Source organism: Aedes aegypti, chromosome 2 (genome assembly GCF_002204515.2).
Source record: "Aedes aegypti strain LVP_AGWG chromosome 2, AaegL5.0 Primary Assembly, whole genome shotgun sequence".
NCBI lineage: Eukaryota > Metazoa > Arthropoda > Insecta > Diptera > Culicidae > Aedes > Aedes aegypti.
The window spans coordinates 26,326,811-26,352,152 of record NC_035108.1 but is presented as its reverse complement, the minus strand read 5'-3'; the positions used below and the strand labels follow the sequence as shown (position 1 = coordinate 26,352,152).

The following is a 25,342-nucleotide window of genomic DNA, read 5'->3' as shown; positions in this document are numbered from 1 at the left end:
AATTTGTACATTTGACACGTGTTTCGTCGTGTACACTAAAAACTTCAAAACGTCAAAACCTGATTACAGCAAGATTCCTTATTATTCCTGATTATTAATTACGAAAACGCCAACTGCCGAAGTGAATCAAAACTGCCAAGCATAGGATCCGGCACCTATCATATGATATTCCGATAGAGTAAGGTGGGGCAAAAGTTCGACCTTAGTGGTATAATCCAAGTTTCCAAGAAAATAATAGCAGATGAAACAAAACAAATACCATACAGCGAACCTTCAAGATATTGGCTATAATTTTGCTGAACAAACTTGTGTCAAAATATTTACCCATTTTTAGTTATAACAGTTTCGAAATTGATTGTCTTAAGCGAACTTTTGCCCCACCGGTGGGATCAAAATCTAGTGTGGGGCAAAAGTTCGTTGGCTAAAACACAAAATATCAATACTTTTATGCCAGTCATACTTTATACCAGCCGTAAACTTATGTTTGCAGAAAAATACACACTAAATTTTCATCAAAAATGGGGGGGACGGACCTGGTGTAGTGGTTAGAACACTCGCCTCTCACGCCGAGGACCTGGGATCGAATCCCATCCCCGACATAGTCACTTATGACGTAAAAAGTTATAGTGACGACTTCCTTCGGAAGGGAAGTAAAGCCGTTGGTCCCGAGATGAACTAGCCCAGGGCTAAAAATCTCGTTAATAAAGTCAAATCAATCAATCAATTTCATCAAAAATGTGCCCAAAATAGGGGTAATTGTAATACACCGGAGACATAGCAGTTTTTCGCAAAACTAAGTGGAAATGTAAAATTTTTGTGACATTTTTCGCACGATCAGGCAAATTTTGCTAAATTTTAAGATAATATATAGATTTCAGGCAATTTGAAAATTTTTCCGTGAGTTTATACATGGGTCGAACTTTTGCCCCGAAGATTCGAACTTTTGCCCCGCTATGGGCCAAATTTTTTTTTCAATCATTCATGCAAAAACTAATACACGTAAAAGCATCCTTATGATAGGCCTAGAAACGCCCTCACATAAAATATTGAAAAATATTTTATCTTCATTTGGTTCCATGCATCGAAAGTTTGACCAAAAATTACAATATTCACGTCGAAAAACAACAAATAGCCATAACATTTCCAAATCTCAATCGATTTTTATAATATTTGGAATGAAAGTTTCTTATTTGAATAACATTCGAACCACCATGACATTTATGCGATTTGTTTTGAATTGAGCTAGAAATCTTAAAAAGAAACTCTTACCCCACTCGAACTTTTGCCCCACTTTACTCTATATCGATATTTTGAATCAATATATCGGTGATATCGATACTTTGATTCGATACTTTGCAATATCGGAACGTCCCTACTCTAAGAATATCTCCAAGCAATGCTCCAGGCAGAAATTCCACAAAAAAAAAAAAAAAACAAAAATACCCTTACTTAAAGAAGTTTATGGATACTCTCCAATAGGATCCGCCAGTTTTTTTGAGTGCTCTCAAAACCAAAAATTCGTGTGCTCTTTTGAATTAAAATCACAGAGACTTCTTCTTCTTCTTCTTTCTGGCGTTACGTCCCCACTGGGACAGAGCCTGCTTCTCAGCTTAGTGTTCTAATGAGCACTTCCACATTTATTAACTGAGAGCTTACTATGCCAATGACCATTTTTGCATGCGTATATCGTGTGGCAGGTACGAAGATACTTGATGCCCTGGGAAGTCGAGAAAATTTCCAACCCGAAAAGATCCTCGACCGGTGGGATTCGAACCCACGACCCTCAGCTTGGTCTTGCTGAATAGCTGCGCGTTTACCGCTACGGCTATCTAGGCCCATCTAGGCCCATCACAGAGACTTCATAACTTTATTATTTTCTTACCAATTTTTAAGCTTTTAGTATCGTTCTCAAAATTAGCTTTATGAAAAGCTTGTGAAACATCAAATCTGTCTCAAATACAAACTAGTCTTAGTTAGTAGTTTTTTTTTCACATTTTTCTTCATATCACTAAAATTCATCTCTGTTCGATGATAACTTCATGAATACTCAACCGATTTCAAATCTTTTTACATGTGTTTGTAGTTAATTTAGTTGTTTTTAATTTGTTTATAATTGTTAAATGTTTTGACTTAGTTAACGAAAACAACCCAAAAACAAAATTAAAAAAACACAAATTTTATTAAATTTTCAATTGTTTCGTTGAATTCAACATTTTTACTAATTAATAAATTTATGAGGCATTTTGTTAAAACTACAATTATTGAGAACTCATCTTTTCGGGCAGTTTCTTCTAAATAATCTAGTCAAAAGAATTTTACAATTAAATGTGTAGTATATACATTTTAAAAACAACTAAATTAGCTACTTATGCATGTTTAAAGATTTGAAATGGGATCCTAAAATTTTCGGTAAAAACTAGTTTTTTTATTAAATAACACGACAGAACGTGTTCTTGCTTTGGAAATTTTTTTCGCTCAAGTAACGACTGTATCATATTCAAACTTTAATTAAAAAATGGGCCAAACTTGACCCTTGTCTCTTCTGATCATGTTTGACGTTCATTTAGTAGACAAAAATGCATCAGGGGCTCATCTTTTCAACACTGGGGTTGTTCCTATCTGACATTTCGGAAGGAACACGGAAAACAAAATACAACCAATAGGTGTGACAAAATCTCAAGAAAAAAGAAAAAAGTGTTTGCCGTGAACCAGCGAAAAGCATCTAAAAATTGAGTAAACATGTGTTTCTGGCCTGAGCTTAAGCGTTTAGTAATAAAATTGGGACAAGACCTTAGGACTCTATTGCTTGAGTATTTATAAAATTATATAATATGACTATATAGTCAAACAAAATGAGGAAAAATTCGAAGAAATTTTTTTTGGTAAGACTAGTTTAAATTTAGACAATTTTGATGTTCCACAAACTTTTCATAAATGAGAAGATGCGAAAAACTTCAAGATTGGTTAAAAAAAAAGAAGACTTCACTTGAGTTCATATTCCACAACTTGAAAATTTATCTTCAAGTCGCTAGCGCCACCTCTCCATCTCAATATTTTAGGCTAAAACTTTGATGTTTCTCTTGTTATGTGATTTGAGTTCAGAAGAGCAAAGGCATTTTTGGTTGCAAGAGCTTTATAAAATAAGCCGCACCCTACTCTCTAGGAATGATTTTTGGGCTTATAAAGGATGTTTTCAAAATACCTTAGATATATGGAGTTAGGGGCCCAGATAGCCGTAGCGGTAAACGCGCAGCTATTCAGCAAGACCAAGCTGAGGGTCGTGGGTTCGAATACCACCGGTCGAGGATCTTTTCGGGTTGGAAACTTTCTCGTCTCCCAGGGCATAGAGTATCATCGTACCTGCCACACGATATACAAATGCAAAAATGGTCCAATGGCAAAGAAAGCTCTCAGTTAATAACAGTGGAAGTGCTCATAAGAGCACTAAGCTGAGAAGCTGGGACGTAACGCCAGAATGAAGAAGAAGAATATGGAGTTAGTTAACCTTTTCTTTCCCATGGTAACACAGGTGATCCACCGATTTTCGTCGAATGCTAGCTAAAACGAACTGGTACGATTAGTTCAATAATGATTGGATTATATTTGTCTCATCAAACATTGAAATAAGTGACCTAAGGCTCGAACTATTAAAATAAAAAAGAATACAAAAATATAGTTATTTCGAATAGTTTAGCTTACTTGCAACAACTTTTGTTCAAGAACTTTTTTTGGAACCGCCATTTTGACAGTTAAATTGTCTTACAAAAGTGTGGAAATGAAAGTGTTAAGGAAGTTTTTCCTTTTTTATTATATGAATTAGATGTATTTCAGATAATATACAGCCTCGGGGCAAATCGACTTTTAAGGGTTTCAAGGAATATTACGAAAAAATAATATGAAGTTTTTCTTGTCAAATCGTACATATCCTTGCTATTAAAGGGCTAACACGAAATTATTGCGACACATTCAACAGGGCCTAACTTTTCTCCATTGGGTAAAAATCAACCAAATTTTGCACACTTTCTCATTGATGTGTATTGTACATGCTGTCAAACTCGAAGTCGTGTTTTTCGATTCAACGAAAATGGAGGTGAACCAACGCGAGTCGAGAGAACAAATTCTTTCCAAACACCTGGAATTTCCTGACCTGTCATACCGGCAGTTGGTAAAAATGTTGAACATTCACCATTCAACCGTCTCCAGAGTGTTGAAGCGGCTCCTGGAGCGGTTGACGTTGGACCACGGCAAAGGAGCTGGAAGAAAACCGGGACCGGAGAACAAAAAGACGGAGGGAAAGTTGAAGCGGATGATTAAAGCAAATCCCAACGTCTCAAGCCGTGATTTGGCTAAAAAGGTCGGCATGTCGCAGAGCTACGCCCAGAATGCAAAGAAGAGAGCTGGACTACATACATGCAAGGTACAGAGCTTCCCAAACCGCGATGAGCGGCAACAATCGACGGCTAAAACTCGGGCACGGAAGCCCTACGAGAAGATGCTGACAAAATAAGGCTGTTGTGTGATGGACGACGAAACGTATACAAATGCCGATTTTAAGCAAATCCCAGGCTGGGAGTTTTTCACCGGTCTCTGATGAAAAATGCTCCAAATTACTTCGCTAAAAACATTAAAAATAGATTGTTTTGCCTCAAGGTTGCTTATTAGTCAAAAATTCTCTTACTAAAGGTGTCCTTTAAAAAATACCTACAGTGATTGCAGAATTTTCTGCAATCAATGTCCTTCAAAATTCATTATCATTTAGGGTAAACAGGTATAATACGCCCCCCCCCCCTAACGAAAAACTGCTCTATCGCAGTGGCAAAAGCATTATTTCTATAGTTGTTGGTGTCAAAGTGTTGTTTACTTAGTTGATCATACTCTGCGTACAACTTTCTCTTGCCAGGTAAGTTCTAAAAAGAGTACAAGACGTTTTCTGTAAACGGTTCAAATCTTGACGTTTCAAAACAAACCGGGCAATATGCCCTTCCCGTAGAAACAGTTCCGCAGCGCTGTAGAAATGTTTCCAAGGAGAATTCCACCACTTGCTAAGCTTAAAAGAGTCTATTAGCGGTCGTCTTCCGGTAAAAGTTTTTGTAATAAGTACAATAGTAAAGGATGGGCTTCAGTTACAACGAGGCTTCCCTGTCGGACCCAAAATTTTACGCCAAAAAGCTGATTTTCGATATTTTCGGTATTTCTATTGATTGTTCATACTTCTCAAAGATCTTATATGCACAACATCAGTTTTTCGCGGGTATTTAAGGTATGTAATCATATGTACGTGTCAAATAAGCCTTATTCCCTTGAAAATGAAGTGGGGCGTATTGCCCGGTTGGGGCGCATTATACCAATTTACCCTATTAAAGAATGCTTTTTATTTTAAACTTTACTAATGTGAACGTTACATTATCAATGAATCTAGCAACATGTCGTCTGTAGAATCTAATGATAATTTGTCATAATATTTCTTCTTGGATTTTATAGATTTCTGCAAAGTATATTCTTTGAAAAGCTCCTGCACAAATCTTAGGAGGAGTCTTTTAAAATATATCTGGATTATTTCTAGAACGATTCCCTGAATGAATTTCTAAGGCATTCTTAAAAAAAAGCTAGGAAGGAATTACTCGATGATTTTTTTAAATTATGCTTATAGGAATTCCAAGAAGCGCTCATGAGGAATTTATAGTAACTATTTTGGGGGAGTGATCTAAAAAAACATTTTAAAATCATTTTCACCGATTTTTTAAGAGCAAAAAAAAATTAAACTTGAGGGGTCCTGATATGAGTTGAATTTTTAGGTTTAAAGTACGTAATGACGGAAGTACTTATATAGTACAAATATGAAAAATAACCTGTGCCTCCATAGAGTTGCTTATTTAGTCCCCACGATACGATTTGAAGCACAATATAAAAACAAATGTTTTATTTTCATAGGACCTTTCAAAGCACAACGATAATCATCTTGGCAATTTGGCAACACTGCTGTAATGAAATCGATTTTATATTCCAAGTATCTTTTTCATAATATGTCATTCTGAGATTACCGATTGAAATATTTGGAGGAAAGCGTTTACAATTTGCTGTATTTGCGTACATGATTTTAAAAGTATAAGACTTTTCAGTGGAACGACCATTAAAATTATATTAAAGGGCTCACGAAATTAAATCTCGCGATTTTATACAAATACAGTTTCTTTAGTAATCTTAACTAATTTTGAACACGCTTCTAACTATCATTTTAGCTGGGAGTAAAAGAATTAGAAAATTGGGTCATAAATGAATAAATCACTAGCGCGACCTAGTGTCAGAGAATGGTGTAACATTATTGATTTTTCTAAAGCTCTGTCTTTAGTAGAATAGTGAGGTATACTAACTTACAATTTGTTCATAAAAAAAGATTTTTGTTATGCGAAAAATAATGGTAAACTTTGATGCACAGCTTTTATTAGGTGATTTCAGAAAAAAACTATTTAGTTGAACGATGCACAGAAACCCGATTACAATTTCATCAACAAATAAAAAAGACATAGCATGTTTTCTTCAAAAGCCCAGATTGACCTTATTGTTGTGTCCAATCGAAATTCCAACCCATATCCAAATTCTAATCTGTTTCGAACACATCAACAAGGATGGAAAACCCTCCTCTATACGTCACTGTCGAGCGAAAGCGTGCGGAATGTTCCGCCTCATCCTACGTCTCTGTGCGATGAGTTTCAATTTCAAAGTCAAGGAACTGTTGTACAATCTACCCACATGATCTTCCGCTGCATGCAGCATAAGTTGTATGCCATTCGCCATCTAGCGTTACTTGCAATTTACTAAAAATAGCATCCGCAGAAATATAAAATAGTTACTTTTAGCTTGACTCATTAAATCGTGCACTGTTTCGCTGCCTTTAAAGTTTTGTATCATTTTTTTTTCTCCATCTCACCGTTCCAGATTTGGAACATGGACAGGATCTCCGCCCTGCAACGGGAAGTCGACAGCATGAAGCAGCAACTGCAGGAACTACGCCAGCTACGAACTATCGAGAATCTGGAGGACTTTGACGATTTTGCGGAAGCGGTAAGTGTTCGATTGAGAAAGGATCGTAAATCAATTTGAACTGATTACGCGCAGTCAGTCAGTTTTGCCGAGTATGCCGAGTAAATGAAGGCACTGAGAATCGGTAGGAAAATCAATAACTATGAATAGGAAGGTAAAAATAGGAACACAATACAATCTATGGAGTGTTCTCAATTGGTGTGGACAGTTGATTTACTTCGAAGGTCAATTGTTGTCAGGTGTTTGCTCTTGACTGGGACGACCACACATGTTCTGTACCGGACAGTTTTCACTCAATTGATTCTCATAATCAAAAAAAGAAATTTTTCGTCATTCGAATAGCATTTCCCTGGGAGGGAGAAACCAATACAAAATTTCTGTACGTCATAGTGAGCCGGGATTCCGCTGTCACGAACTGTCACTGTGAGCCCAGATCTCAAACATTGGACTAACATGGAAAAAGCGCGTAACTGATCAAAACACATTTTCGCATTTGATCGAAAGTGACAAAAAATAGAATGAAAATCAATTCATGCACACAATGCAAGTAATGTTACATGAGCACCTTTCAATCGGATTGAATATAAAACATTGAAAAACGCATCGTTTTACTTTTTCCAATAAAAATGAATATTTTGTGCATAGAAAACTGTGGCCCTTTTTCCATGTTTGTCAGGAAAAATCGAAAGTACACAACAAAAGAAAACTAGCGATTTTCCCCAAGCCTGCCTTGATTGTTGTTGGCAAGCTGAAGTTATATTGCAGTTCAAACTAACAATGCACACTGGTCCAGGAAGCTAATTTAGGCGGACATGAGGTTTTCGTCAAGATTTATTGATTTTAGAGCCATAGTTTATTCTGAGAATATGTTCAGAATTTTCAGCACTACAAAATGTACGGAACAAAAAATTTTTTACGGTGATCCCAAGAGTGACGCATACGCCAACTTTTTTATTTTAACGAATCGTAAGTTGGTATGTTCAGCAAAGTTGTAGCAAATGATCATAGAAACAACTTTGCCGAACAAAATTTTTCTCGGTTTTGCTTCAGAGCCGAGATAATTAAGTATTTTTAATAAAAAATCGTTTTTTGCTCTTAAGTGTTTTATTTTTTAGTTTTATTGGCCTACTATGTTCTACAAAGTTATTATACTTATCATTTGCTACAACTTTGCTGAACATACCAAAGTTGTATTTCTTATAGTTTGCATGTTATTTGAGTTTTTCATCTTAAAATTAGCTATTTTGTATGCCGTGTATCTCAACTATGAGCACCTCAAAAAAATAAATCTTTCCACCAAATGATTTTGCAGTCTTTCAAGTACCTGTGAGCAAAATTTGGAGAAGATGATATTTTTCTATCTCGTTTAAAATCGATTTTACTAATAGACGATATGAGATAAATCCATATTTGTTGAATATTCATACATGATCAACTCACAAAAGTCATGGCTACCTAAGCATATCAAACCAAAGGTAACACGTGTATTTATATAGAAATATAAAGTACATCGTTTTCCAGTTGTTTTCGATTCACTTGGAAGCTTCTGCATGAAATTCATCGTCTTTTCCTCTGTCTGTATTTAATCTATTCCTAAGCAAGATCACCGGGTTGGAAGTCAACATAAGCCGTATAAAATACGTATACAAAATTTACAGTCCGATTGAATTCTGTGGCGTGATTTTCCCAGAATCTTCTGATGGATTTATTCCGCATTTTTTATGCTTCTTCGGCGGCATGCCGGACAACATCACTCCATGCGAAAGTAGTTTTTGCACCGTTGGAGAGAGTACATACCAATCGTAGAACTGGCGATACTAACAGTACGTTTCTGACAAAAACTGTTCAAACGCCTCCTCGTTAATCTTCCGATTAAAGTTGACCACTTTTAAAATGATTGAGATCCGTGAAAAGAAGTTATTACAAGTGCGGAAACGCTAAAAAAAAGTGCGCAATTGAATCAAATCGGGTAGGTGTCTTCGGGGGACTTATTCTTCGTAAATCGAAGAATAAGTGCTCTGAAGACACCAACAGGATTCAATGCAATCCCTCACTTTTATTCACACTTTCGGACTTATGAGGCCGCACTTCGCAGTTCAGTAGTGAAAAAAATACACAATATCTACTTCCCGTAAAAAATGGCATGCCGTGTTACGACCATTTGAGTTCCTACCAGCTGGAAGAGGTTCGTACAGTCTCAGCCCTAACCTTCCTTCGAGGGCTTTTCGTGGCGATCCTTTAGAATGCTGTTACACTTACTGATACGTCTACAACTATTGCACGGAAGTGGTGTTGTCCGGCATGCCGCATTACCAAAGAAAAACATGAAACGTGGAATCTATCAGAAGATTCTGGGAAAATCATGCCACAGAATTCAATCGAACTGTAAATTTTGTATATGTATTTTATACGGCTTATGTTGACTTCCAACCTGGTGATCTTGCTTAGGAATAGATTAAATACAGGCAGAGGAAAAGACGATGAATTTCTTGCAGAAGCTTCCAAGTTAATCGAAAACAACTGAAAAACGATGTACTTTATATTTCTATATAAATACACGTGTTACCTTTGGTTTGATATGCTTAGGTAGCCATGACTTTTGTGAGTTGAACATGTATGAATATTCAACAAATATGGATTTATCTCATATCGTCTATTAGTAAAATCGATTTTAAACGAGATAGAAAAATATCATCTTCTCCAAATTTTGCTCACAGGTACTTGAAAAACTGCAAAATCATTTGGTGGAAAGATATATTTTTTTGAGGTGCTCATAGTTGAGATACACGGCATACAAAATAGCTAATTTTAAGATGAAAAACTCAAATAACATGAAAACCATAAGAAATACAACTTTGGTATGTTCAGCAAAGTTGTAGCAAATGATAAGTATAATAACTTTGTAGAACATAGTAGGCCAAAAAAACTAAAAAATAAAACACTTAAGAGCAAAAAACGATTTTTTATTAAAAATACTTAATTATCTCGGCTCTGAAGAAAAACCGAGAAAAAGTTTGTTCGGCAAAGTTGTTTCTATGATCATTTGCTACAACTTTGCTGAACATACCAACTTACGATTCGTTAAAATAAAAAAAGTTGGCGTATGCGTCACTCTTGCGATCACCGTAAAAAAAAAATTTTGTTCCGTGCATTTTGAAGTACTAAAAATTCTGAACATATTCTCAGAATAAACTATGGCTCTAAAATCAATAAATCTTGACGAAAACCTCATGTCCGCCTAAATTAGCATCCTGGACCAGTGTGCAATGTTCTATATTTCGTGTGTAGTATCGGTGCCTCCCTCCCTGGCATTACCTATCTTGTTTCATAGCTTTATAGCAAACAACTTCAAATAAGAAGTAGTCTCACACATTTTTTGGAATATTTACTATCATCCCTCTTATGTAAATCGCTCACTTGCCATAGATTTCACACATTTCAGAAACGGACAGACAACGTTTTACGTCGTTATCCCATTCTTCAACAGAGTAGTAATATGAAAATTATAATCCCGATAACTGCCGTCTGTCATCAGCAGTAGCGTGCTAAGATAGATACCGTCCATCATCATCATCATTCTGTGAACAGCATGTCTCCTACGCACGCAAATTCTTCTCAGTTAAGCGCGGCAAACTCTATAATCCACTCGGCGTAGATGATAAAATTCGATCTGGGTGACCTTTGTGAGGCCAGTTGAGAACAAGTGCCGTTTACCTGTTGTTTGGTTTCAGTAAATATACATGAAATCTATTGATTCGAAAAAAAAAATGGAATTAAATTTCAACTAGCACCATAAACTACAGACAATCGGTATTTACATCACAGTTTGGAATTTTCCTGGAATTTGAACTGAATTTCTGAACTGAACTGGATCAAATTCGGTTCAAGTAAAAGTTTGTGAGTTAACGAATCCGAATTACCGTCGATGGGGGTGACAATGGGTCTAGGGGGTGAGATTGGGTCAAAACGGAAAAATATGTTTTGTGAAATATTTCAGCTAAAAACGCTGATATTACTAAAATCAATAATTCATATGTTAGGGAACATATTATTGCACATAATTCATAACAATATACATTTTTAGAAATAGTAGTTTTTGTTTACTACATCAGTAAACTTGCATGTTGAAACTAGATAAAATTTACAACATTAAATTTCTCTTGTACAAAGTATCACGCATGTACTCTAGCCTCTATCGCTGTATTAGTAGAATGTTGAAAGTCTTTTCATTACACATCATAGGTATTTTTCGGAATCTGTTTGATTTTCCCACAAAAAAAATCATTTTTTTCGGTACGATGTCTAAAACATTGAAAATGGGGGTGAGATTGGGTCAAGCAAGAACGATAGTAAATGAAATTCCAAGTCCACTTTTTTGACATTTTACGGTGCCGGGTGTTCTCTTTTTTCATTAAGGTGTGTTTATTCTTTCTAAATACAGCATCTCTGAAACATCAAACAAGTCTACTTGAGTATTCCGTGCATTGAATAACAATACAACGCATTTTGACAACTTCTCAAACCAGCAACTGCGTTTCGTGCGCAGCAACATCGTAAATTTTTATCAAAAGGGGGTTTTTTTTTCTAAATTTGATTATTTATCAGTTTTTATAGAAACTGATATTATAGAAACATCTCACGGAAGTACAAATGAAATACTGGGATTATGACGTCAAGTCCTGCCTGAAATTTATTGATCGTGGAATGTCGCACCGAAATTTAACTATTTGCGAAGGTTTAAAATAACCACTGTTTCAGTACACCTTTGGGGAAACTGAATGGGCTTTATAGCAATGGGGATGAGACTTTGAAGACAATTTGAGGGAAAAACCAAGAAAATTTATGTAAACTTGACGATAAATGTTGAGTTTACATATTTTTTCTCATAGCTCTTCAATTTTCAGTATAATCTTTCTTTTAAGTAAGTTTATCATACTTGTGAAACATCTTAGATATCCTTTTGTCTTGTTTGCATCGTTTTTTGTCAATATTTTTCAGTTGTGAATGGTTTTGAAATCATATTCTTAAAAACAAGTTATTTCAATTACAGTGACCCAATGTCACCCCCTCTATGGGGTGAGATTGGGTCATTTTTCATTCACTTGTGGTGCCGCTGTGAATAAATATGTGTCTTTAATTTGTTGAACAGTTGTTAATGTACCATCAAAGTACATACACACCAAATTTGAAGTTTATTGGAGTTAAATTGCGATAGTTATTCAAAAAATAAATCGCACATATCCCTTTTTGACCCATTGTCACCCCCAACGACGGTACTCTCCTGCAAAAATTGAATTACCGTAGATGAGCAATTCTCGCTGAAACCAGGCCGCCATCGGCACCCATCGTTGGAATTCCAATTTTATGTCACTGATCGTTAGTTTTCGATAAAACTTAAGGGTGGTCCTTTCTGTTTTCTCAAATTGGTGGACCTCTCGTACGCCAGCTAGCTAACCAGTTTGCGAAAAAGCCCATTTTTTGATAAATCTTGGGTATTTCTTCACGTGATATGTCTCATATTTCGCTTGGAGCACATAGCAAACTTAGTGGCATAGTATAGAGAAATAATATAGCTTTCATTTAAAGTAAAAAAAAAAAATTGGCGGCCATCTTGAATTTCGTTAGAAAAATCATTTTTTCACCATTGGCGCACCGCTCGTTTTGAATTCTGAGATCACCATCAGAAAGCTGAGGAAAAATTGAGTAAGATAGGCTACAGAAACTAGGTGAGCAATGGTATTTACCCTATGAAATGAACGATTTTCTAAATCATGTTCTACGATTTTGACGTATATGGCGAGTGCAATCAATGCAAACATTATTTTTTGAACAAAAAAGAAACAAGTTTTCAATCGTTGATGTTTCATTCGAGTTGAGTGAAGAATAAGAGTATTATTTTGAGTGAAAAAATCTAGCGGCCATCTTGGATTTTGATGCCATCTTGGTTTTAAGTAGTAGAATGAGTTTTCACCTTGTTAGCACTCATCATGTTGAATTTTAATGCTTCCGTTACACTTACTCTTCTTCTTGTTCTTCTTTTCTTGACATTACGTCCCTACTGGAACAGAGCCAGCCTTACTAGAGCTCAGCTTTACTAGCTTCAAAAACAAATTATCAAGTAGGATTTTTTAACGCTTGTTTGCTATCTGAATGATTATTCTGCATATCTTCGATTTGAAAAACAGCATTAATTCTTTCATTTATTTGGTCTAGAACCTATGATAGAAATGAACAATCAGTATCAGTTAAGAAATAAAGAATCTTTTTTTTTTAACGGAGGCCTTATAATTCAATTAATTGAGATGGTAAAAATCATTTAACTGCTAAAACTAAGATGGCGTGTAAATCCAAGATGGCCACCATATTTCCCAACCTCAAGATGATACACCTACGTTTTGGCATTACGTTCACATTAGAACAAAGCCTGATTTTCATCTTTCAATTTCGCTATTTTTCACATGCATGTTGGGTGGTAGTAAAAACGATACTATATGGTTCAGAAAATCAAAGATTTTTTTTGCTTAAAAATCTAAGATTTCTATTCTTAATTAATGCACTTTTGGCAATGTTTTACGTTAAAACTAAAGATATTACCACAAAACCTTATAATGTCCAAACGCGCAATTTATAAACTTCATTCAATGACAAAAATGCATATGGCCAAAAAATGTTTTTTTATTTCAATCAATGTTTTGGGACGGTTTTTTGTTCAATAAATTTATTTATTCATTATTACAGAATTAAAAAAAAGAAGATTTGTCGAAGAATTATGCTGATATTAAAAATCGCATTATAAAAGAAAATTCCTATTTAATAACCTGTATTTATAACTAATAAAGCTTAGTATCAGGCTCGTTTCCGGTAGGGACGTAACGTCAGAAAAATAAAGAGTAATAAGAAGAAGAGTATACGTAACCATGTTTTCACTGGTAGCCTCTGAATTCGACATGCTACAAGTGCTATCAAGGTGAAAAATTCATTCTACTACTTAAAACCAAGATGGCGTCAAAATCCAAGATGGCCGCTAGATTTTTTTCACTCAAAATAATACTCTTATTCTTCACTCGACTCGAATGAAACACCAACGATTGAAAACTTGTTTCTTTGTTGTACAAAAAATAATGTCAATGTCAATGTCAATAATCAATGAATTGCACTCGCCATATACGTCAAAATCGTAGAACATGATTTAGAAAATCGTTCATTTCATAGGGTAAATACCATTGCTCACCTAGTTTCTGTAGCCTATCTTACGAAATTTTTCCTCAGATTTCTGATGGTGATCTCAGAATTCAAAACCGAGCGTTTGCGCCAATGGTGAAAAAACGATTTTTCTAACAAAATTCAAGATGGCGGCCAAATTCAAAATTTTAACTTTAAATGTAAGCTATATCCTTTCTCTATACGATGCCACTAAGTTTGCCATATGTTCCAAGCGAAATATAAGACATATCACGTGAAGAAATACCCTATATTTATCAAAAAATGGGCTTTTTCGCAAACTGTTTAGCTAGCTGGCGTACGAGGGGTCCACCAGTTTGAAAAAAACAGAAAGGACCACCCTTAAGTTTTATCGAAAACTAGCGATCAGTGACATAAAATTGGAATTCTAACGATGGGTGCTGATGGCGGCCTGGTTTCAGCGAGAATTTCTCATATAAGGATGGAAACAAAATTAAATGCCAAAGATTGTAATAGAAATTATCATAAAACTTATCCCACAAGATAGTTAGGAACTACTGATGGCCTCATCCCTTTGGGGCTCATTCAAATATTACGTAACTCAAAATTTGTCTATTTTAGACTTCCTTCCTCCCCCACGTAACAGCTTTTGTATGGATTTTTTTTTTGTATGGACCGTTACACTATGTGTGACCCCCTCCCTCTTCCTGTTACGTTACATAATATTTGAACAATCCCATGGATCGAGGAGTGTTTACATGATAGTTCAAATTTAGGCATCCATCGTTTTCCACCGCACCGCAATCGAAGCTTATGACTCGATTGCACTCCTGCACTAATTGCTTCTGGCTCAAGTGCTCTATGTTTAGAATAAATAATTTTTCATCGCCGTCGAGAGGTGTGCCGTCCAATGCACTTGCGATTGTTGATTTAAAGTGAGGTATTATTTATGTTCTCGTTTAGCGGTCGATGAGAAATGCAGCATTTGTATCTGGAGATATGAAAATAGTACTTTCTTGATCTTAAATAGGGATATTGGATGAAATGTTAGTGTTTATGTTCCTAGTTATAATCTTTATACCATTCGAGTAATTCGTGGAAGTTGCGTCTACAAGAGTAAACTGTACCGACTGTTTGATTGAGCATAGATAGATATTTGATAAACATGATTCTTATTGTAAATTCCTACTCCACTGCTTAAGTAGAATTGATACTTCATTAAATCAAAACCTTAAACCATACATATTTCAAACTGAAAAACACTAAATAGGGTACAGAGTTACTTGGGCACTTCCATGATTCACTTTGGAATTTTTTTTTAGGCCGAATTAGAAGCATAATAATAAGCACTTCAATACAACACATGTTGTGGCCAAACATTAGCTCAGTAGCTTTCAAAAAATCCCACTGCCCTAGTGAATCAAAAGTGCCAAGAATTAGATCCGGCTCCCTACTTTTTAAAGTACCTTTTTGCCATACCAATACCACATAAGTTTATTTAAATGAGTTCTCAAATTTATTTAAACGGTTGAAAAGTAGACCCGAGCAACAACTGAAAGGAACTTCTTCATCACCGTTGTCACTGAATTATCACAAATCCGACCCCCACTGATTCTTTGCAATGCTTCCACACATAAGTAAACCCACCATGATGACTCACATCTTTCAGTCCGCTCTTTTGCGGCACAATTATTATCAATCGTGATATGTTTCGGTGTAGGTACTGTCAGTACCAGACATCGCTCCGGGTAGGCATCCGATGTTATCGAATCTTTACGGGTCAGCTTCGTCCAGAACTTTGCAGGAAGGCATGATTCGAATTTGTCACGCATCCAAGCTATAATGTGGATTCTAAAATCTTTTAATTTGATATAGCTAGGGATGGGTTGGCCAGAGCCTACAATAGAATTAAATTTGTTTTGAAAGATAATCATAATTCAATTAGCATCAGTCTAGTGAGTTGTGAATTCACCCTTAAGGGTGTTAAATAATTAAACAAGGGAGCATTCTTTTATACAGTGGAGAGTTTACTGTTAACTTCAAGTTAGGGAGGAATCTAGTAATAGAACACAAAACCAATGCAAATGCGATTCAAGGGACCATCGCGGTTGCCATGATATCGAGATACGACATATCGAGTAAGGGAGAGTTGACTGTCAAACAAAAGATAACTTGATCTCAGCCATGACAATCGGCAGTCATGAATATCTTGACCACTTCCGCATCTAGTTAATCGAATTATGCAGTATTTCGCACTTCGGAAGCTACTGTCGAACTACTTGGGGCCCTGAAACAAGGATCCTACAGAGAAATGTGTCGTGCCGAGCCGCAAATGGAAGCAGCGCGTGAATGCAAACGATTAGTCCATTTATGGATGATCTCTATAAATAATCCATTGACCGACGAGCAAAGCAACCCACTGCCTTCGTTATGCTGGTTGCTTTCGATTTAGCGCGGCAAGGTTTGATTGCTCACGCCGCCGCCCGCCTGAAGTCTTTGCTAACTGCGATCTGCTGTCGGACTGCAGCATGGGACCTGCTTTTGGATTTGGTTTTGAACTTGACTTTTCGGCGTCGGTCGCGTCGCCTGCTTTGACACAATAGATTTGCATTTGTGCGACCGGGTGTCGCAATTGACATGTACTTTTAAGCGTTAATTGTCCCGAAAAGGAGCACATGGGCTGACCTCTGCAGACTGACAGGTCCAGACGGTATGCGCTCCGTAATTGATACGCCATGACTTGCTTCGTTCGTTGAGATGTTATCACACACTTCTTGATTGGATTGCTGTTTCCTTTTTGTACGATTTCTTTGGCATGGACGTAGTCAGAAAAGGGCAAGTGGGATGCGATTTCTTCACGTATTTCATCCAGGTTTACAATCTTTTAATAAAGACTGGACTCGAAAAAAATGGAACACACAAAAATAATCACAGAAAATTCATTAAAAATCGGATACATCTCAAATTTTCAGGAATTAAATAACTATATATTAGCTATGTTTTGGCATATTTTATTTATTAAATTTCCTCTTCAAGCTGAATGCCCGTACATTTCTCTTAACACTGCTGATGAGATCTTGGGCGAGGCTTTGCCCATCTCTCTTACACAACTTCTTCCAGGTTTTCTTCAAAGCTTTATCGGTTTTGAATATTTTTCCGCTTTTTTTCAAGTTCTTCTTCATTATCGCACAACATTTTTCGATCCGACGAATTTCTGGTGTATTTGGCGAGTTCGCATCCTTCGGGACCACATTAACACCCTTCGCTTCGTACCAATCCATTACAGGCTTGGCGTAACAGCATGAAGCTAGATCCGGCCAGAACAGCGTGGGACCACGGTGAGAGCGGAGGAAGGGCAGCAAGCACTTCTGCAACCATTTCTCGATAAATTTGCTCCTTTTGTGGCGCCGGTTATAACGAACGGCTTTCTGTTCCGTCCCCACTCGCAGATTGCCTGCCACAACAGGAACTTCTCCGCGAATTTGTCCATCTTTATCTTTCGGAACTTTTCCGGAACCTCCATGCCGAGGAAAAACTCGAGCCGTGGATTTTTTTGGTGTCCGCCTTGATTTATGTCTCGTCGTCCATGACAAGACAGCCTGGTTTGACCAGCCACTCATGGTACACGGACCAGCCGCGCACGCAATTTGGCCACCATATTTTGCTTGTCAGTCCGGTTTCACGCCTTCCTGACCTTAAAAAACGTTGCCCAGCTCGCTTCATGGTCTGCTGGACAAACCACTCCGATGAATTGACCTTTTTGGCCACGTCTCGTGTGGAAAGGGCCGGGTCTGGGAGGGAGGCACCGATACTACACACGAAATATAAGACAACGTTATTTTGAACTGCAAGATAACTCCAGCTTGCCAACAACAATCAAGGCAGGCTTCGAGAAAATCGGTAGTTTCCTTTTGTTGTGCACCTTCGATCCTTCCTGACAAACATGAAAAAAGGGCCACAGTTTTCTATGCACTAAATATTAATTTTCATTGGAAAAAGTAGAACGATGCGTTTTTCAATGCTTTATGTTCAATCAGATTAAATGGTGATCACGTCACATTACTTGCGGTATGTGCATGAATTGATTTTCATTCGATTTTTATCACTTTTGAAGAAATACGAAAATGTGTTTTAATCAGTTACGCGCTTTTTTCATGTTAGTCCAATGCACATTGGTCCCAAAGCCATATCTAGGAAGACAAAAACAATTGCGCCTAAACCGTCAATTTTAGATATATGATGTCTTCGGCAAAGTTTCTCCATATTATACAGACATTTTTTTCAGAGATTTGAAATTTTGTTTATGTACTGATCTCGTAAACCGTATGGGCCACCCTAATTTCACATCTCTGAAAAAAATGTCTGAGAAATATGGAGAAACTTTGCCGAAGACACCATATATCTAAAATTGACGGTTTAGGCGCAATTGTTTTTGTCTTCCTAGATATGGCTTTGGGACCAATGTGCAATGTTTGAGATCTGGGCTCACAGTGACAGTTCGTGACAGCGGAATCTCGGCTCACTATGACGTACAGAAATTTTGTATTGGTTTCTCCCTCCCAGGGCCGGGTTATTCTTAAAGTACTGCCTTATCCTTCACGCCTTCTCTGGGTATTCCGTTTTCGGTTTTCGGCCGCTTCCAGCGCGCCGCTCGATGGTCTTCGTCTCCTGGAACATCTTCACAACGCGGGACACAGTGGAGTGGTAGATTCCAAGCCTTTTTCCGATCCATCTGTGCGACTGACTAGCTCTTCTTGTTTCGAATGCTACTGGACTGATCGCGATAAAATTTTGCACACATAAACTTAACATTCTAAACTAGTATTACTCAAAATTTCATTAATTTTTACCTACGCGATAAAAAGCTACACACAAAACAAAGTGTCGCATTTTTTCCGAGTCCAATCTTTACGCAAGGAAACAACTTTATATATCTTTCTTGTTATTTTTTGTTTCAAATATTTGTCTGAGAATTCTACCAACGACACTCTTAGATATGTTTCTGAGAAGTTTTTGCGTTTCACAAGGAGTTTTGGGACCAAATTATTGTAGTTTTATCGTATTTTTTTGTTTTTTCAACTGTACATTATTTTTTGGTGTATCCGTTATAATTCGAAAAAAAACTTTCAAATTAAATATCGGTTGTTGGTCCCGGCCGCAATTAACTAGTTATATTACAAAGTAGTGAATTGCGGTCCCGGTTCTGACAGTTCAGTTTAAATTCAATGATTTTTCAGATAAAAATGGATAAACTAAGAATTGACGGTTGATAAAAAATAATCATTTGTCAATAAAATTATAGTAAACTCAAATCCCTGAATAGGATCATAACTTTAAAAAGAAACAACACTGTAGTTTTTGATCCAAAAACATACAGTCGTTGTTTAAACTACTAAAACGATATGTTGAAAAATATTCAAAATAATTTCTGAAGAAAATCAAAACATAAATTTTGAAAAAATACCTTGGTTGGAACTCCTGAACCAATTCTTGAATCGTTTTCAAGATGAACTCTAGAAAAAAACATGGGAAAAAAAATAAAAGTTGGTAGCATTATGCAATCGTTCAAAAATTTCTCAAGAAACAACAGAACTCATTTCTAAATGAAACTCTGTGAAAAACTTCTGGTTTAATCGTTGAGTAAGTTTCGAAAGAAAAAATAAGCGGGGAGACTGAGAATTTCCTGGAACAATTCTAGATAAATTCCATGTAGAACCTCATTTGTGATTCTCTGAAGAATTTAGGAAGGAATATCTGAAATAAAGAAAAAAAATCTGAAATAAAGAAAAAAATCTTGGAGTATTTCTTTGAAGAAACCCTGGACGATTTTTTTAGAGCTAAAAACAAGGGCTGTTTCATATTATTTTAGGAAATACTTTATGGATGGTTTCTAGGATGAAATCATGAATATATCTAGTAGCAATCTCAAAAGCCTTATCTGCAGCAATTTAACACATCAAATTCATGTTTTTGCCTTTTATACGGAATCACTCACTAGAAAATGTTGTTTTTATTTTCTAAACATGATTGAAAAATATCTTGCAATTAGTAATCATTTCGCAATCTCAACAACCATCAATAATCTTTTTAAAAAGCCAGCAGAGGTATTTCAGGGCGAGTTTGAGAAGAACTACCAGGAGGAATATTTTAATCCAAATAGCAGCTAACAGCCATATGCAACAAGTGTTTTCTAATATGTTATACAGGGATTTCCTAAGAAAACTTTCTTATAACTCTTTAAAAGCCACCTGCAAGTTGCAACAACTCATACAACGAACAATCGAAAATATATCCAAAGAATTCCACGATATTATCTTAAATGCGCAAATTTGCTAATCGCATGACTACAACAAAACATTCAAATCATTGGATTTTACTGCTCAACATTGCATTTGACAAATTCGCCAACACTAAAGAACAATTTCGTCGCTTGTATGAAGTTTCGAATGAACACACAATGTTCACAAAAGAACAACTATGTTCACAATAGTTCTGAAGAACAATTTGGTTCAACTCAAATCGGCAATTTCACCACACTTTCAAAAACAGGTACAATTGGCAATTCGCCACCCGAAAGAAAATCGATTATCTTCAACACACGTTTCCATGATCCTCGTCGCCACTTTTATATCCTGTAAATAAAGAATAAAATAAGTCTCCCTTCTGCGCCAACTGCAGCCAGTACTTATAGCTCAGAAAAACCGTAGGTACGAAAAGATAAAAGGTACCAAGTCAAAAGGTAGAAAAATTAATATCACTTGAGATAGGTAGACATGACAACACAAGGAACCAACCAGATGACTGCTTGGGATTAACAGACACCCTCAATGTATAAGAGCTGGGGATCTTCTATTTTAGGCGATAATGGCACCTGCCACGTCAGAATACAGATCAATGAGGGCAAGGGGGAGTAATTGATGATGCTCCCTGAGTAGACCGTATACACCACTGCGTCTACGCCAGTTCATGCAGGAAGGACTGGTATATTTTTTATGGCAGAGAGGCTTGCTGTTTGGTTAGCAGACTGCCTATGTATCAGGCGTAAGGAAAGGCGTGCTATAATGATGGAAGAATGAAAGCGTATGACGCTATTTTTTTTGTCCATCTCGGGTTCTTACAAATGCTATGAACTGTGATAGGTCAACTGTGAAATATTAAGAGTCGAAGACAGAAGCAAGTGAAAGATACAACTACAAAGTACGAGGAAAGGGACGGGCCTGGGATTGAACCCATAACCTTCTGCTTATGTAGCAGAAGCGGTAGCTATTGGACCACCAATCCCGTTTTTAGTACTGCACTGTTATAATCGAAAAAGAGCGAGAAAGAAGTCAATCTCTCATTGTTACATAAGTCCTTTTGAAAAGTTACGCGGATATTTTCCTTGAAGTTTTTTAATTTTTTTATGATCTCATAAATATTTCAACCAGCAATTTCTATAAGGAGACATTATAAATGGATATATTTCTAATGTAGCTTCAGAATATTCCTTCTTTTCTCGGATTCCGTAAATAAATTGTTGCATTGAATACTGGAGTAATTCTAGAAGATATCTCTGGCGGAATGTTCGTGGTGTTCTAGGGGAAACCTTTGTATAAAGTTTCGAAAGAATTTCTGAAGGTATTTTCAAAAAGTGTTTCTGACGAAATTACTGTTTTTTAAAGAATTTCCAAACCTTTATATTTATAATCCTTGAATACATTATTGAACGAATTTGAGTGTCATGGAAAAGACATCTATATTACTTAAGTAGTAGCTGGTGTTAGATTTGCAAGAATCCCAGAAGGAAATCCTAAAAGAATCCATAAAGCTGTAGAGGGTGAGAATATATAATTTAAGAATATGCATATTTCATCAAAATTGTATACACTGCACGAAATTTGTATTAAGCATAAGCATAAGCATAGATGCCCGTACTACAAATGTAGTAACTACTCCGCGATTGACCAGAACAATCGAAGTTACACAGAGATTTTATGAATGGGGCTTGGGATTAGCTTACCATTCTCAATGTGCACAAATCGAGATCTCAGATTTTAAAAGTCAATAATGGCGCCGGCCACGTCCTTACGGTCATCGGGGAAGGGAAGGAATGTTAGTTCGACAACCGTTGTTACTAGAGACCGAGATCACCTCTGCATCTCCACAGTTGTCTTGGAAAGGATATTAGGTTAGTGGGATAAGGTAAAGATCTGGGAGTCACCAATGTTTGGTGATGCGATCCATGATATAATCACGCCTAACCGGATTCACGAAATAATTCAATAATCCGCGAACAATTGTTCGTCACTCGCCCACGCAGGAGCAAGCGACACGATCAATAGATCAAACACTACTAACGGACCGCGCACTTTTTCACTACTGTACTACCGACGCGCGAAATGTTTGATCCTGCCCTCATCGTCCGCCCCCGCAGGAGCAAGCGTCAAGAACGAAGGATCAAACAATACTCTATATACTGCACGGAATCTTTATTGTATATGGACTGTTTGACAGTATAAAACTTTATGCTTTGCTTCAATAGGGTCCTAAAATGTTTAATGAAATCTTGTTTTTATTTAATAACACGAAAGAGCATGTTACTGCAATTACTTCAGCATTTTTTTCCCGCTCAAATAACCGCTATATCACATTTAAACTTTAATTTAAAAATCGGATCCATAAATGAACCTTGACACTTGAGATCATGTTTGACGTTCGCTGAGTCGACAAAAATACCACAGGGGTTTTAGTTTTAACACTGGGGTTGTTCCTATCTGACATTTCGGAAGGAACACGAAAAACAAAATACACCCAAAATTTGAGTTTAAGCCAAGGGGTGTGACAAAATCTATAAAAACATAAAAAAAATGTTTTTTGTACTTAAACAAATGAAAAACATTAAAAAAATGAGTAAACATGTGTTTTTGGCCTAAACTTAAGCATTTTGCACTAAAATTGGGACAGGGCTTCAGGACCCTATTGTCCTCTGAAATTTCACTTTAAGGTGAAGATGAATCGAAGCCAAACCTCAAATTCAGGAGCACAAATCTGGAGAACCGAACACCCACTTGAGTTGTAAACTTAATCGATTGGTCACCACCAGCGAGTGACCAATCGATTAAGTTTTCAGCTTAAACGGATGTTTGGTTCTCCAGATCCGTGCTATTGAAAATTTGAAGTTTGACTTCGATTCATCTTCACCTTAAGGCGGAGGAAGAATCTTATTTTTGAGCAAAGTAACTAACCTAGAGAAGTTTTATCTTGCTAATGTAATAGATGGGCAGTAGTGTGGGACAAAATTTAGATTCTCGCTCCAGTCCACTTTTTGGATTGTATTTAGGTCCCATAACAACTGTGCAAAATTTCAGCTCGATCGGAGAAACTATATTTTAGCGCCAGCCGTTCAAAGTTTGTATGGGATTTACTATGGGAAAACTTACTTTTGCAAAGAAAAATTGCCAGAGGTGGCCCATTGACCTCTATAAAAACTCTAAACACAGACCTCGATAGGTATTTTTACGATGGAGCGAGAATCTAAATTTTTCATATAACCGTGTCCCATGCCAATGGGCAGTCCTTTTACATATCAGTGTGGATTGTACCCCGTTTGACATAAAGCCGTTTGGCATAATGGCCGTTTGGCATAATTTTTGACTTAGAATGAATATCGGCATTTTCGACGCCTTTACCGAGATCAACACCAGAGCTATTCCAAGCTATGAATGTCAAAAATTGTACTGACATTAGAGAGCATAATCAAATAAAACTCGTGACGGATCTCGTGGAAGATCTTTTCGAAATCATAATTTTCTCCACATCCCAGAACATAGAGTATCTTTGAGATTGCTGCGATATACATATTTGAAAATAGTATATTGGAAAAGAAAGTTCGCAGTTATTTAAAAAGGGAACGCTCATAGAATATTTCGTGTAACAAATACTTCGTCAAGTATATGGAAAAATCTTTGACATAGTTCATGAAGGAATCTTTTCTCATATACTTCGAAAAACTAGTCAAAAGAAATAAATTTTATTAGAAGATTCTAAATTTTCTAGAAGAAATCTGAAAGAATCCTCTAACTGGCAGAGGTCAAATCGCCATTCAATAGGACTGCCACCTGTTATAAACTTTCTTAGAATTTGTCCATTAATATTGAATGAATCCTTAACCTAGTCGAACAATTAAATTAAGTCGCATTATAGCCTCTGTAATGGAAATATAAAGAAGGTTTATTACCGTTGTTCAAAAAGTATGTGGAGGTTCCAAAAATTTACATTTTGTTGGAAAAACAACGAGTATGACTTTGAAGTCCTCATAAAGGGGCAAGGGGGCTTAACGTAAATTCTGGCTACGCCCTTGTTCTTGGGTGTTCAAACTTATTTACACAGGTCTCCCCGATTTCAACCAAAGCCATTGAGAGGTACAGGTAGCACTCGATTATCCGGACTATAATTTTTTTTTCACTCCGGATAATCGAATCACTAAAAGAAAAATGAAAATCTACGATAAAAGAACTTTAATATTATCTTTTTTTTGTTGTTCTATTTATATGAAGCAGTGGCGTAGCCAGAAATTATTTCTAGGAACATTAGGTGTCTTGTGAAGAGAAAAAAAAATGACAAGCATACACCAAAAAACCCTTTTTCAAACCTCTTTTTTTCATATCTACGTCCAAAACTGCAAAACCATTCATGTTGTATATTGGAATACCAAATTATCTTAAATTTGTGCATAAAAACTGTAAAACAAGAATATCAAAAAAAAAAACAAACTCTGGATAATCGAGTCTAAAATTCCGGACAATCGAATCCCGGATAATCGAGTCCGACCTGTATTTGTGAATAGGTACACAGAAAAAAATATTTAGATTTCAATGTAGTGTAAAATGCAATCTACTGTAAAAATCAATCAAATTCATGTGTTGTTACAGCATCATGTAAACTTAAATGAATATACATTTAATTTTCAACTAAAGATGCTTGAATATTACATGATCGTGTAAATTTAAAGTGAAATCGATTTAAAAATAATGGATTGGTCGTTGAAATTTAGGTTGATTTTGATGCTCCAAATATGTGCATGAAAATAAACTTAAATTTACAACATTTTTTTAGCTGTGTAGAGCTGGAAAACACCAAG

General features: G+C 36.3%; 1 protein-coding gene across 1 annotated transcript in view; it reads left to right on the top strand.

Moving 5' to 3' along the window:
- LOC5573480 (protein eiger) overlaps positions 1 to 25,342 on the top strand; it is a 56,426-nt gene that overhangs the window by 12,688 nt on the left and 18,396 nt on the right. Inside the window, exon 2 of the mRNA XM_001654580.2 lies at positions 6,937 to 7,062. Coding sequence (XP_001654630.1) covers positions 6,937 to 7,062 — 126 coding nt within the window. The remainder of the gene's footprint in view (positions 1 to 6,936; positions 7,063 to 25,342) is intronic.